At 36.8% G+C, this 14,070-nt stretch overlaps 4 protein-coding genes and 1 pseudogene across 4 annotated transcripts; 3 read left to right on the top strand and 2 right to left on the bottom strand.

Annotated features, from left to right (window-relative positions):
• The first annotated feature begins 3,863 nt into the window (after window positions 1–3,863).
• Window positions 3,864–6,454, top strand: LOC131790840 (uncharacterized). The gene is made up of 3 exons (XM_066161520.1): window positions 3,864–4,693; window positions 4,889–5,076; window positions 5,223–6,454. The coding sequence occupies exons 1-3, from the start codon at window positions 4,104–4,106 to the stop codon at window positions 6,134–6,136; spliced, it is 1,692 nt and encodes a 563-aa protein (XP_066017617.1). The 5' UTR covers window positions 3,864–4,103; the 3' UTR covers window positions 6,137–6,454.
• Window positions 6,455–6,602: 148 nt separating this feature from the next.
• Window positions 6,603–8,940, bottom strand: LOC131790823 (uncharacterized). The gene is made up of 2 exons (XM_059108075.2): window positions 8,744–8,940; window positions 6,603–8,602 (listed from the first exon to the last, which is right to left on the bottom strand). The coding sequence occupies exon 2, from the start codon at window positions 8,588–8,590 to the stop codon at window positions 6,893–6,895; it is 1,698 nt and encodes a 565-aa protein (XP_058964058.2). The 5' UTR covers window positions 8,591–8,602; window positions 8,744–8,940; the 3' UTR covers window positions 6,603–6,892.
• On the top strand, window positions 8,589–9,890 carry LOC136278300 (uncharacterized). Its single transcript, XM_066161812.1, is given in 2 exon segments — window positions 8,589–8,609; window positions 9,165–9,890. Coding segments are annotated over 2 exon segments (696 nt in total). The 3' UTR covers window positions 9,840–9,890.
• Window positions 9,891–10,110: 220 nt separating this feature from the next.
• On the bottom strand, window positions 10,111–10,716 carry LOC131787669 (putative nuclease HARBI1). Its single transcript, XM_059104758.2, has one exon. It carries the CDS (start codon window positions 10,714–10,716, stop codon window positions 10,111–10,113), a length of 606 nt encoding a protein of 201 aa, XP_058960741.2.
• Window positions 10,717–11,614: 898 nt separating this feature from the next.
• LOC131787670 (uncharacterized) lies at window positions 11,615–12,184 on the top strand (annotated as a pseudogene).
• Window positions 12,185–14,070: the final 1,886 nt, after the last annotated feature.

Consider the following 14,070-nt stretch of genomic DNA (forward strand, 5'->3'; position numbering starts at 1 on the left):
TCCAGCATTAATGCTCTTAAATCATGACGAGGAGTAACAGGGAAAAAAAATACAAAAAAATCAAAAAACTCATCAAAAAACTTAAAGATGACTTCTTTAATCTCAAAAAACATTATGAACAAAAAATTACGCAGCTTCATATTCAACTTTTAGATAAAGAGTATTATCTCAGCTCCATTCTTGACTTTATGAACGGTTATTATCATTCTCCTTGGGACAGAGCTGTTTACACAAGTTTCCAAAACATGTGCTTTGAAGATGATAAGTTCTTTAAAGATAATTAAAAACAGTTTTTATCGAAAAGTAACAAGAAAAAATCCGCCAAAAAGAAGTAAAAAAACATTACGAACAGAAAATTACATAGCTTCATATTTCAACTTTTTGAATAAGAGAATATTATCTTAAACCCCATTCTTGACTTTTATGAATTGTAATTTTTTATTCCACTTGGGACAAAACTGTCTATAGAGGTTACCAAAAAATTGCGCTATAGTAATGATTAAAACACAGTTTTTATCTCATTTTTTTTGGTCACGTTTACCTATAAACCCCCCCCCCCCCAAAAAAAATATATTCTCATCTTACCCGCTCAAACCCAACTCCCACGCTGACAATAGTCTCGCAGCAATTCCATCGGAAGTCCTGACGAACCCTCTTCCACCTCCTCTTCCGAAAAACAACATTGCTTATAATATTAGCAAACTGCTAATAAAATTAAAAACAAAGAAACAGAAGCAAACAACGAACACGTTAACAAGAAGTATTTTGTCATCGTGGCAAATGGTTGACGTTAGCAAACCGTTTTTTCCCCCACAAAACTTGGTACCAATAGCTCGCGGTTCTTGTGACGTCATCAGAATGGAATGTGAAAAATCCGGCTTTCTGATTGGTCCATTTGTACCACGTGACACAAATTTTCGATTCTGATTGGTTAGGCGCTATACCGACACCTATTTACCACTAATCACAGCCATATTCTGACTTTCCTCTGGACTCCCACTTGCCAGCAGAGATCCAACCACCTTTCTTACATTGTTCCGACTTGTGGACTTAGACTCTCACCATTACAGTGGACATAGTTAAGATGTTGTCAATGAACATTGTTATTGCTATTCATGTCAAATCAGCAAGGAACTATTAGTTTTTTGAAGTGGTCACTTCTTTTGCTGTAGCAAACCACCTCGCAGCAATAATGCATGATGTTAGGGGAATACAGTGGGCAATTGGCAAGCTTTTCAGGAAGAAAAAGACACTTACCCAACTCTCAACATAATGACAGTCTACAGACATGAAAACTCATGGGACACTGTAAACTCGCATTAAAGACACTGATCCCACTCTAACTAGCCTTCATTGTTTTCTGCACTTGAATGTTCAGAAAAAGAGAGAAGAAACTGCATTCCCTGAATGACCAATGTCTGTTCTTCCTAGTTGGCACAATCTGTGTTTAACCCTGAAGCATTACAGAATAGCAGTCCCCTTCTTCAGATTCCAGAAGAGAGATTTCCTTTCTCCAATATGTCTTTGACAGTGGTGATCACAACAGTAAGACTAAAGCACATGGTAGTGCAAAGAGGTCTGTCAACACAGTATCACTACAACTCATGTACCACCATGGAGGGGTTAAAAAAGCCTGCAAAATCTGAACCTCCCAGAAGGGTATTTTTTAAAAGCTATGAAGGAAAGGGAACAGTCCAAGAATTTAGGCACATAGGTAGCCATGCTAGAATGTATGACAGATCAAAAACATTTAGAAAGTTACAGACTGTAATAAAACCGCCTTTGCCTGTAAAGTAGAGATTTCATCAGATCCTACTGCACCTCACTACCTGATTCCAGGTGCATTCATCACACTATCTCCAATTGTAATATACTTAATTTCTGATACAAGTGATTTATCACTTATCACTTCTTTATCACTTTATCACTTCTTCCACCCATACATAAACCCAGCTATAACTTCAAAAATAAGCGCCAATTTAATATGCCACGCCTTCGCACTTCTAGAACGATGAACACTTTTATATTTGCTATGGCAAGGAAGTTTAATGGCTAGATTTTTATCGATACGATATCCTTTATTTTTGTTACGGCACGCGTGATAATTATAGTAATAATAATGATAATGATAATGTAGATACTTTTAATTAATTTAAATTTATTTTAATTAGTTTACATTTATAGCTAATGTATTTTATTTAATTTATTATTATGTTATTATATTGTAAATTGCTGGTATAATAAGACGTGTAATTAGGTTTTTGAATTTTAAATTTTAAATTTCTTGGATTGTAAAAATGTGTAATTCAGCCCTCGGGCTGCAAATGCATTTGAGATTAAACTATCTATCTATCTATCATGTTTTGCTGTTAATCCTCATCTCTTAATTGAGAGTTTCTCTGGGTATATGTTGATTCAATTTTTTTAACTTCACAGTAACATTAATGAACTCCTGTAGCTTTATTTCTCACAGCCATACTAGACTAATCAACTCCTTTAATTTAAAAACACCAATCTGTAAAACGAGCACTTTCCAGGCCCCCTACTTTAATTGCATAGTGAAACGTTGGATTTACTCTTGTTCTATTGCTCCTTCTTTTAGTTTTTCGAGTCTGCTCTCCTTCCTGCTTTTCATTGAACAAACACTTTTTGACCGCCTGAGAACATCCTTTGACATTGACTGGCCCAGCACATGGACACTAGTTAGAACTTGCTTCTGCCACAAGCTATAGGTGCAACTGACACCACACAAACTTGTTGTATAATACAGATTTCTTGTGTTTTATTGTATTTTAGCTACAGGGTGGTGCCTCGCATGGGACGCCAGTCCTGTTTGCACATGCCCTTTTGGGTTAGAATTAATTTTTCTTCCTATCTTCATTTATTTTTGTCTCTATGTAATATGTTTTTGTAGTTAATACTATGTTGTAAACCCAATAAAGTTATTTAAAAAATACTTGTGTAATTATCAAAGAATAACCCTGCAAACGGAGTCATAAATAAAGTGTCCTTATATACCCTTTACACCTCTTTATCCTTGTGTTGTCTTAGCCACAGACCAACAACTTAAGGAAATTAAGAGATTTTGTATCAATCCTAGTCAATTTAGTGTTTTAGAAGTGGATCTTACTTTTAATAATATTATGTGACTCTAACCATATAAGGCACTTCCTTCTCTGAAAAAGAGATTACAAGGAGAGTCTGGATTGGACCAGCCCTCATCCACTGCAAAAGGGAACCATCTAGTTACCAAAAGCTTTTGTCAACTACAATAAAGCTAAATTGAAACACTCAAATGTCCTAGTGTGTGGTACCCACAGAGAAAAGGCTTTGGGTAAAGGTTTCAGTAGACCTCTCCATTATGCCCAGCATTTGCTGTGTGATCATCAAAAGAAGGATAACATAATGTCAAAAATGAATGAACTTGAATTTTGAGGTAAGCCATCAGAAGTAACCCTCAAAGAAAAATGTGAAAAAGATATTGGTTCTGAGAGGGTTCCTGCTTTAACAGACATTGAAAGCCACACCCAATTAGGACCAGTCTGAAAATAATTAAGGAAGAGTGGCTTTTGTTACACCTACTTTCAGAGCGATATGTTGCCTAGTTTTATGAGTATAAGGCTGACATTATGAGGAAAATAATGACAGCTGATTTGCAACCCATTGATAGAGCCAGAACAGAAAGGAATAAATTAACTCTGTTATTCAGCAAGAGAAACAACTTACTAAGAAAAGAAAGCTCTCTATTCCAGAATTTGCAAGGCTGTTGCAAATAGTGGTGGAATGAAAAAGAAAAGAGGAGGTTCTTGCATAAACTGGGCTTGAAGAGCTGCCAATACCTGCATCAAGAGTCTCCGATATCGAAACGCGCGCAATGCATTCTGGGATCGTCTCATATAAAAAGTGGGCACCAAGCGTGACAGCGGCCATCTTGATAACTAAAGCATCGTCAACATTTATACACTTTTACCTCGCGATTTTACAATTTTTTCCAGTTTAAATTAGATCATAGTTTGTATATAGTTTTAATAATAGTTTGTATATAGTTTTCACTAGTTTGTATATAGTTTTCATATAGTTTTCTCGTCGTTTTTGGCGTGGAAATGAGCGAGACAAGTGAGCTTTCCCTCGAGGAAGTCAACACATGGAAGGTGGACGCTCTCAAGTTATTTTGCCGTAAACGAAATCTTAAAACTTCTGGAGCTAAAGCTGAACTTGTAGCCCGTGTGTTTGCAGCATCAGAGATGGGAATCCAAGTACAAGCATCGGCTAAAGAACTAATGTGCATCACGGAGTCTGAGAGAGCGAAGCTATTGTTTACTCCTGAGGGCAGCAAGCTTCCCGATCCTCTTGGGCTAAAGGACGGATGGATTGATGAAAAAGATGGGCTAACATCATGGCCTCCTATATTTCTAAGTGACATTACGAAATATCTGATGGCTGATCATCCTGGAAAGGATATTAAACTGCACGAACGGGTCATGAATGAGTACAAAGAGGGGAAAGCATACCGCTTATTTGACTCGGGCTTTCTGAAAGAAGTTTTCTACCATGAACTAGAAAATATGGATTTTTGCTTCTTGAAAGCAAAATGTACGCATTCGATGAAGGTTGGTGATACACCACATACATCATGGATTTGTTCAAGAAAAAATGGAGAGATTATCAGTGCCTACTGTACCTGTACTGCTGGGTATGTTAGACTTTCTGTTTTATAAGACTTTAACTTGTAACTGATGCAAAATATAAGCCTAAAATATCATGTTTATCATATACCTCGATTTTATGACTAATGTTGTTGGTCTAAGCTCAATATATATTATACTTTAGAATGTTTAAAATATTATGTCTATCATATACCCTAACTATTTGTTATTTCTTGTTTCAGTATGAGTGGTTCTTGTATTCATGTGATGGCACTGCTGTTCAGAATTGAAGCAGCAAACCGTAATGGTATGACAAATCCTGCATGTACGTCCAAAGAGTGTGTGTGGAATGTTCCAATAGGAAACAAGACTGTAATCAAGCCCTCTAGAATTTGTGATATGGAGTGGAAGGCTTCAAAGCTAAATAAAGGTATGTTATTATGTTTAAAATTCTAAACAAAGTATTTACAGTATGTATACTGGATAGACATAAGTGTTATCTGGGGACATAAATAAGAAAGTTCTTATTAGCTTGTAACCTAGCAATTAATTTACTTTTATTTTGTGTTTTTCTAGAGACGACCAGACCTGCCATCGATAGTCGCCGAAAGTTATTCAATTCACATGAAGAGTTGAAGCCCCTGACTCCAAAAGGAAAGAGGAAGTCGTTTTATAATAATTTGAAGGACTTGTTGCCAGAATCGGCATTCATCAAATTAGCAACGGCTGAGTTTGAGGAACCGTGTTCAACTTCCGTTACAATAGAAATTAATACTGAAGTACCTGAATGTGTAATGCCTAAGTCATCAAAGAAAGACTTAAGTGCTGATGATATACATCTGATTGAACAAGGCACCATTGGTCAGTCTGAGAATGAGGCATGGCACGATTACAGAAAAGGCCGATTAACTGCCTCTAATTTCTATAGAGTGTACACAAAAGTTGAAACCCTTAAAACTAAGGGGGGTGATGCACAGGAACTAGTGGACACAATCCAGGGTAAAAGTAATGGACCGTCGGAACATTTACCTGCTCTAAAATATGGAAGAAACATGGAGAAAGTTGCTAAGGATAAGTATGTGAAACTGTTTCAGAGGGAGCACAAAGATGCAAAATTCAGAGAGTGTGGACTATTTATTGATGAATCTGACCAATTCATTGGAGCATCCCCTGATCTGCTTGTTGAATGTTCCTGTTGTGGATTAGGGGTGCTAGAAGTGAAGTGCCCTTATTCTATTGTTAATGATTTACCATCAGAAGACAATCTTTCCTACCTGGTAAAGATTAATGGCAAAATTGTCTTGAAAGAGAAGCATGCATATTTTGCACAGATACAGGGACAAATGGCTGTGACAAAGAGAACATGGTGTCACTTCCTGGTCTACACCCAAAAGGGTTATCATCTGGAGCTAATCAAGTTCAATAATGATTACTGGGAAAAGATAAAGCAAAACCTAATTTGGTTTTATAATAAGTATTTAAGTGAATGAATGCTCGTTAATTATAACTTGATACAAAACTTTATTTACATGGTGTAAACACTAAAAATACATTTGTACATTTTATATACAATTTAGAATTTTTACAATTTCATATCTGGAAAAACTGGTCTGACAGTTCTAAATTGAACTCAAATAGTCTCTGAATAGAACAGTAAAATTGTCTGTTGTGGAAACTGGAATGGATGAATCAAATCATGAAATTTTATACAAGTAATGCATTGACCACACTTCAGTATGATTGAAAATGTTACAGTTTGATATTGTTTGCAGTTATATATATAGTAATAATAAATAATATATTATTTATTTGTGTTCAGCGACACATGAGCTGTGAAATGAAGAAAAATATTTACAAATTATATCTAATGATTGTAATCACTCTACCAGAATAATTTTTCTCTTGTGAGGTCCTTGTGGTGCAAATAATATAACAGTTCTTATTCAGAGTGCACATACTTAATAGCTGAAGCATTAAATGGTACTAAATCATACTATTACTTAATTTTCTTGTTATGTACCATTATCAACACTATTTAGTATTATTTGGTACCATTTGTATGAAAGATTAAGTGATTGCACTCTATACTAGTTGCTAGTAAAGTAGAGCAGAGATTTTGAATAACATTTAACCTAAGAAAGAACTTAGACTAATACATATTGGTATCCTCTAAATTTATGAAGTTTATATTCTTTCATGGGTTAAATGCTGTCAATCTTTTTAGCTATTTGTACATTTCTTGTTAATCATTTTTTACCCAAGGGTCTATACAAGTTACATAAGGCTGCACAAATAAGTACAATGTTGTCTATACTGCCAAGCAGTGATATTGGTAGTTCATGCTTTATCAGTCTAAACGTCTTCAACCGTCTTATTGCTTGCTCAACAAAGATTCTAAGATTTGCAATTTCTTTTGTTTTAGCAACTTCAGCTTTAGTGAACTGCTCTTGTCCACGTTTACCAGGGGGGATGTGTAGTCTTGAGCTTCTGATTAAGAGGTCTTCAGCAATTGTGAATCCACGGTCTGCCATCACTTCATCGCCAGGTTCAATGATATCATAAAATGATGATTCTCTTGTCAGATGCACATCTGAAGTTCTCCCTCCCCATGCTTTGGATAAGAAATTGAAAAAACCATGTGGTGTTATTGATACCAACAGCTTAGCAGTGTTGTGATGCTTGTAGTCTGACCACGTAGCTGCTCTAAGGTTTGGGTCGCTTGGGGTTTCAATAAATATTTCTGTGCAATCAATGATGTGGCGTACATTAGAGTAGCCTGGCTTTTTAAACTTTGCGGGCAAAGTTGCTTTCACAACATCGATGGAGGGATTGTAAACCAAACATTTAAGTTCACTTGCTAGGATTTTCACCCAGGTAGTAACAACATTTGTTACATTTGTAGTTGAAATTCCAAACCTCTGTGCTAAGTCAGCATTTGTTGATCCAAGTCGAAGTTTCATTAAGGTCAAAAGAAACTCATCTTTTTCTGACAAAGCTCTTTTAGGGCCAAACTTATTTGGTGTTTTTTTGAAGTTTCTTCCTTTTTTAGTAGATTTTTTTGGGCCACTCCAGTAGTTTACTTTTTTAATGTTTCCCTTCACTACTTCAAACAACTTATTGAATACTCGTTTTGATGGTAGGCCGGTTAGTAGACGAACAGATGAATTTGTTTTCAAATCAGAATGTTCTAGTCCCTTACGCTGTCTGGCCTTGAGTTTTATCTTACATGCTTTGAGTTCACTTTCAAGTTCTTGGAGTTTTTCTTTGAGATCTTTGATCTCATTGAACTGCTTGAGTCTTTCCTGCAAGCATTTTTCTTTCATACAGAAGTCAGGATCTTCTAGGTTGTACCAGCCAAACGAATATGCATGATCGTGAGTGATATGGTCGGGTCGACCGGCAGTAGTACAATGTTCTTCTTCTGTTATAAACGAGGAACTACTTGGTTCTTGAATCACAGGAGCATCTTGACTATCATGTGCATTATCTTGAGTATCATCTTGAATATTATCTTGTGTGTTATCTTGAGTATTATCTTGAGTTCTTAAACGTTTCATTTCTTCTAGTAATGATGATCTATCAGTAGGCGGTTTACGGTTACGAGTAGACTTTGTCTCGTAGCCCATTTTGAGTACAGGATCAGGGTTTTCTTTCGTGGGTTTCCCATCAACAAAGTGCTCATTGCAGACTCTCGACGAATTATTAGGTTGCCAGACTTCTCCTTTCGGGCCTTTTCTCTTTAGAAGATGGATCCAGCGCTTTCTACCCTCATTGTTTTTGCGTTCAGTAGGGAACGGAAATAGCTTGAACGGCAGCGGACAGTCACATGGCGGAGTGCCGTGTAAACAATCGTGAACTTCGCATTGCTGTGAAGCCCATTTCTCAAGCTTTTTCCCACTGTTATGGCACCCAAATACTGCACAATTTCTGTGCCCAAAGACCATGTCATTAAACGGCTGCAAAGTAATAAAAATACGATGAGAATCTTTGACTTTTGACAGTTCTTGTATTCGCGAATGTCACTCGCGCGCAGGATTGAATCTACTACCATTAAAAGCTTAAAAACAGCTAAAACAAAGTTAAAATTTGTAACTTACCTTTTGAATATAATACCCACGAAGATTATTTTCCAGTTGATATCACTTACAAGAACAAAAAGACTGTATTATAGATAAAGACACGCTTCAAAGAACGCATTGAATACAGAGACACACGCCATATTGTCACGCTTGGTGCCCACTTTTTTTGTGAGACTATCCCAGAATGCATTGCGCGCGAATTACCTTCCGGAACTCTTGATGCACGTATGGATAGAGTGTAAATGGAGGAAGGAAGGAGTCCATTCTTGTGGGTAGACAAAGGCACAAGAAGAAGCTGCAATTTTAAAATTCCTCAATATTCCAGTCAAAAGAACTGGCTTGATCCCAACTGATTGAAAACACAATCATTGAACATTAACCCATTAACGTCTGGTGCACCCTCAAGCACCCAGAAATATAACCGTTCTCAAATTCCAAGCACAGTAGCTGGTCATTTACAAAGGAGAAATGCTCAATTGCCGCCTGAAAGGAGTAGTACGATAGACTCAAGTCCACAAAAAGTAATCAAGGCAGGAAAAACAAATGGGAAGATACTTTGAAGCTGTTTCAAAGTATGTGCTTTGACAATGGAGTGGATTCTGAAAAATCACTAGTGCAGTTAAAGGAGAAGTGGTGGGCGCTCTTGGATAAATACAAAAGTGTATGTGACAACAACAATCACACAGGAAGGGAATGGAAAACGTTCAAACACTATGAAGACATAGACGAATTTATGGTTTCATCAGACAAAGTAAATCCTGATACCGACAATTTTTTGTTGACTGGAAATCAAGACTGTGGCAAGAAACCAGAGAGACGGCCAGCCACCACTGCTGAAGGCAATAGCAAGGTTGCAGAGAAAACTGGAAAAACTGGGCAACAGAGGGGAAAGGACCAAAAAAAGAAGAAGAAAAGGCTCAGTGGCAATGACATAGAGCTAGCAATCCTTAACATGATGAAGTCACAGCAAGAATCCATACAAAGATCCAAGGAAAATGACAAGAGAGTTTTTGAAGCTCTCCTCAAATCTCAGGCAGAAGCTCAACAACTACACCAAGAATTTGGTGTGTTCATGTTAGGAAAACTTGGGGACATATTTGCTCCTAAAAAATAGGTTTCAACTCAGTGCTTTTATTCCAAAGAAAAAAAGTGAAGAGTTTACTTGATTGCTGCAAAAAGACATTTTAATTGATCTCATCGCTATCATCTATGCTGAGTTCATCTCCTCGTAAAAAACATGAATGTTATGTAGCATGCAGCACACAATGATAGTGTCAGGTATTCTGTCAGTGTCTTCCTCTAGGCAGTTAAGTAAAACCCTCCATCTTCCTTTGGTCAAACCAAATGCGTGTTCGGATACTATTCTCACCCTAGATACCTCTTGGTTAAAATTTCTCTGGTAGTGCGTAAGCCCACCAGTATCCTTGAATGGTTGGATAAGCCAAGTTTTTGTTTGGATAAGCAGTGTCTCCCACGATAAGAGGGTGCTCTATAGTTCCGCCTAAGTCAAAGGTGGGTTCCATTTGGATATTCTCATCTTCAGCAGCCCAATAAACGTCAGTCAAACGTAGCATCCAAGCATCAAGTAGACTTCCAGGAAAACCAGTGGCATCAGATAAATAGAGGCCAGAAGCATCAACTATTCCCTGTACTAAAAAACTGTAGAAATGTTTCCAGTTAAAGTAGTCTTTGTGGTCAATTTTTGGGGCCTTAATAGGTACATAGCTTCCATCTATCGTTCCAGCTACATTAGGTAGTTTACTTTTATTGTTGAAGCCTTCAATTTTTTTAGCTATCTCTGCTGCAGTTGATTGAAACTTGATGAATTCATCTTGATGTTGACAGACTGCTTGAACAAATTCATGGCAACACTTTAGGACAGTTGGTTTTGCCAACCCAACCATGAATCCGCATGAGCGGTAGCAATCCCTGGTAGCTAGTTGCCAGAGGCTTGCACCAACGCTCTTTGGAACTAGAATGGCATCTTGCATCCTAGTGTTTTGTCGCTGGAGCGCCGGTCCAACGAGCTGGCATATATATTCAAAAGTATCACGAGAAACTCTAAAGTTTTCTTTCCACAAGTGATCCAGTGCACTGCTATTTAGAAGTTGCTGAAACCAATTGTGTGGTCATGGAAATATCCAAGCTCTCCTTGGCTGGCAGGCAAGTTTATGACAAGCTTGTTAATGTAAACAAAATGCTGACAAACCTTGAAGGTAGCATAGTTGAAAGCGCCTTCTTTGGTGTCTTCTCCCAAAAAACTGCTGGATGGTTATATTTATGGTGGACTGTCATATAATAAGCAGGAGAATCACTGCAATTGAGCTTAATAGATCTTGATTCGTAACATCCATGTTGCTCTGTACTTTCCCGCCAATTTGTCGGGTCAGTGAACTCATATCTAATTATATTTAACCCTGAAGGGAGTCTGTTACTGTGTAACCACATCCCCAAGGGTAACATGAAACCTAAGCTTAAACAAACCCAAGCCATTTACCCTCCATAAAGCCCCAAACCCAAGGTGTATGTAACCACAGCTAATATATGCCTATGAAAGCCAATAAATTTGGCATCAAAGTTTTGGTGCTCACTGATGACAAAAACTTCCTCCTCTCGTGGTTCCAAATCACACTAGTGAACTAATTAAACAAAAAGGTTTGGGATACTATATTGTTTGGACACTCAGTGAACCATATCTGGACAACTGCTGACATTTTTTCCTGATTATTTTTTTACTTCAGCTAATTTGATGCGAGATTTGGAGTTGAGGGGTACTTACACTTGCAGCACTGTGCACACAGACAGGAGAGACTATCCTGCTGAATTGAAGCATGCCAAGTTAGTTCCTGGGGAGATCAGAACTCATCAGTGCAGAATTTGGTGGCTACAATGTGAAGGGACAAACATGTTGTATCTCTCTAATCAACAAACACTCCTCTGGAGCCCAAGATCCAAGCTGTACAGCAGGTTGTGCGAGAAAGAAGAAAGCGAGTTGTCCCCGCAGACTTGAAGGAAAAGCCAGATGTGGTCACTGTGTATAACAAAGGCATGAATGGGGTCAATGCCAACGATCAATACCAGAGCTACTATACTCAAGGGTCAGTTTCCCAAAAGAGGTGCAAGTATTTGCCTTGGTTCTTCTTAAACTTGTCCATCATCAATGGTTATATTTTAGAGAAAGTTGAAAGAAGGTGCAAAGCCAACTAGCCTTCCAGCATGAACTGGCAAGGCTCCATATAGCTGGTTATGATGGCTATAAACATCCCTCAACATCAGGCAAGTGTGTCATCCAAACTCTCTCAAGTAAAGAGAACTTGAAAGGATACTTTCTTGAAAAGTTGCAGGGCAGAAAGAAAGCGTGTGCCATGTGCTCAAAAGATGGAAAAAAATGCAGTGGAGGACGCATCTTCAAAACCTCGTACAGTTGCAAACAAGGTGGCATTGCCTTATGTCTGCTAATGTGTGGCGAACTCTTCTGCTTTTCAAAATGGCATGGAAGAAATTAACAATAAAATACAAATAACCTTAATTCTTAAATTGTATCACATTTTTTTTTGTTCTTTACTACAATCTTATATGTACTGCCATGGCAAGTAATCAGATTAGTGCAAATCATCACTGGAGGTTGTGTGTTTTTGCAGTTTTGTTCTTTGATAAAAATTATGATAACTAAAAACCGTTTGAAAATCTTCCAAGAACACACACTTGAGTACAAGATAGAGAAACAACAGGAACAATTTTTACTAAGATTAAAAGCATTTCCCCAAAGAGTAAATTTTATCCTGAACTCAGATTCATTTACAAAGTGATAGAGGATTTTATCAGCTCTTGTGATGTTTTCAAAAACTATCTGGTATTTTGATTCAATAAACGTGAAGTAAACTGAAGTACCTAAAGAAGCTCACTAATTCTACTGTACATAGACTCATAACACTCTGATGAATACAAGCCCTCCACTATTGGAAAACACCTTTGTGATGCCCACAATCACAGGAACAAAGATCTACATGAACAATTTACCACCCTTAAGAAATGTTGTGGGGAATATGAATGCTTATTACACAAAATGTTCTTTATCCTATCAAAGAAAACAAAACTATATTCGTTCCTTTATCAACACCTCTACATTCTACATAAGAATTTGAAAATAGTGGAAGAGTGATTGAAGTATCATTCAAAATTATCATCACTGATTTATATTGTTTCATTTATTGTTGTGTAACTAAGGAATTTAATTGGTGAAGTTAAGGAATTAGATTTCCTTATTTCAATGTTTTTCTTGGATCAAACAAATTATCATTACCATCCTACCTTAAGTTCTAATGGAAATAAAGTTATGTGTGTATGTATGGTAGTTCAATATGCACGATGAGCTGTGAGACACTTTAATATAATTATTTATCCCCAAAACTTGCTCAATCTTGATTTAAAACTGTCCCAAATGTTGGGTTGTACCTTGACTCTCATGTCCTGTTCTCATGTACTTTGTAAGAATACTTTGTACTTAAAGATAAACTTGATACCAAAGATTTAATACACTACTCTTCTTGGAGCCTGCACATGTGCATCACTGGGGTTTTGTCTGCTCATACGTACTTACAATAATTACTCTCAAAGCAGTCAAAAAATTTATGAGAGTTTGAAATGATCGATGAACAGTTTAAATGGAATATCATGCAGATACTCTCTTTCATTTTGATTGCATTCACATCAATATATTTCCATAACCATTAGCTTATCTCATATTTTAATAGGGTATTAATTTCCTCACCTGTAATAACAATGCTATTGTAGTCTTTTTGTCGATCATATGTGAAAACTAATCAATTTTGGTGAGTTGTAATACAGGTTTGCGTGCATTTCTAGTGAATGTAGTGGTGGTGAAAGGTTGACATTAGTAGTACCTATGTTAGTAAGGTGTTTCTACTCGTATTTATTGCAAACAATATCACTCACATACATTAGCTCAGACAACCTCTTCCTCCATGATGTCAATATATCTGATTATCATTTTAAAAGAGTAAATGTGTTTTAGTGATACTTTTGGAACTCCTTCTCTTGTGCTGTGATATAAGTTCAGATCTGTTCCAAATTGGTCTCTTGTGGAATTTGATTCAAACCTGTTGTATCAAACCAAAGGAATTTCTAAAATTTTGCCACAAGATAAGTATTAATACGCAGAATTTGTATTAAAGCCAACTTTTCAATCTCTACCATGTATAGTAATAGCCCATATTTTAAAAAGAAAATTGCATGTTAGCTTATGTCATGAGCAAGTGTGCAAAAAAATTTCATATCTTCTGGCCACTGTGTAATATCCTCTATATATATTTATATAAAATATA

The sequence above is a fragment of the Pocillopora verrucosa genome, chromosome 14, assembly GCF_036669915.1.
Source record: "Pocillopora verrucosa isolate sample1 chromosome 14, ASM3666991v2, whole genome shotgun sequence".
Taxonomy (NCBI): Eukaryota; Metazoa; Cnidaria; class Anthozoa; order Scleractinia; family Pocilloporidae; genus Pocillopora; species Pocillopora verrucosa.

What these genes read in the sequence shown, in the direction of transcription:
- LOC131790840 (XM_066161520.1), top strand. Translation starts at nt 4,104, where the DNA reads ATGAGCGAGACAAGTGAGCTTTCCCTCGAGGAAGTCAACACATGGAAG. An exon ending in TACTGTACCTGTACTGCTGG is followed by an intron (nt 4,694 to 4,888) that starts GTATGTTAGACT and finishes TTCTTGTTTCAG; the next exon opens with TATGAGTGGTTCTTGTATTC. An exon ending in GGCTTCAAAGCTAAATAAAG is followed by an intron (nt 5,077 to 5,222) that starts GTATGTTATTAT and finishes GTGTTTTTCTAG; the next exon opens with AGACGACCAGACCTGCCATC.
- LOC131787669 (XM_059104758.2), bottom strand. Translation starts at nt 10,716, where the DNA reads ATGCAAGATGCCATTCTAGTTCCAAAGAGCGTTGGTGCAAGCCTCTGG.
- LOC131790823 (XM_059108075.2), bottom strand. Translation starts at nt 8,590, where the DNA reads ATGGTCTTTGGGCACAGAAATTGTGCAGTATTTGGGTGCCATAACAGT.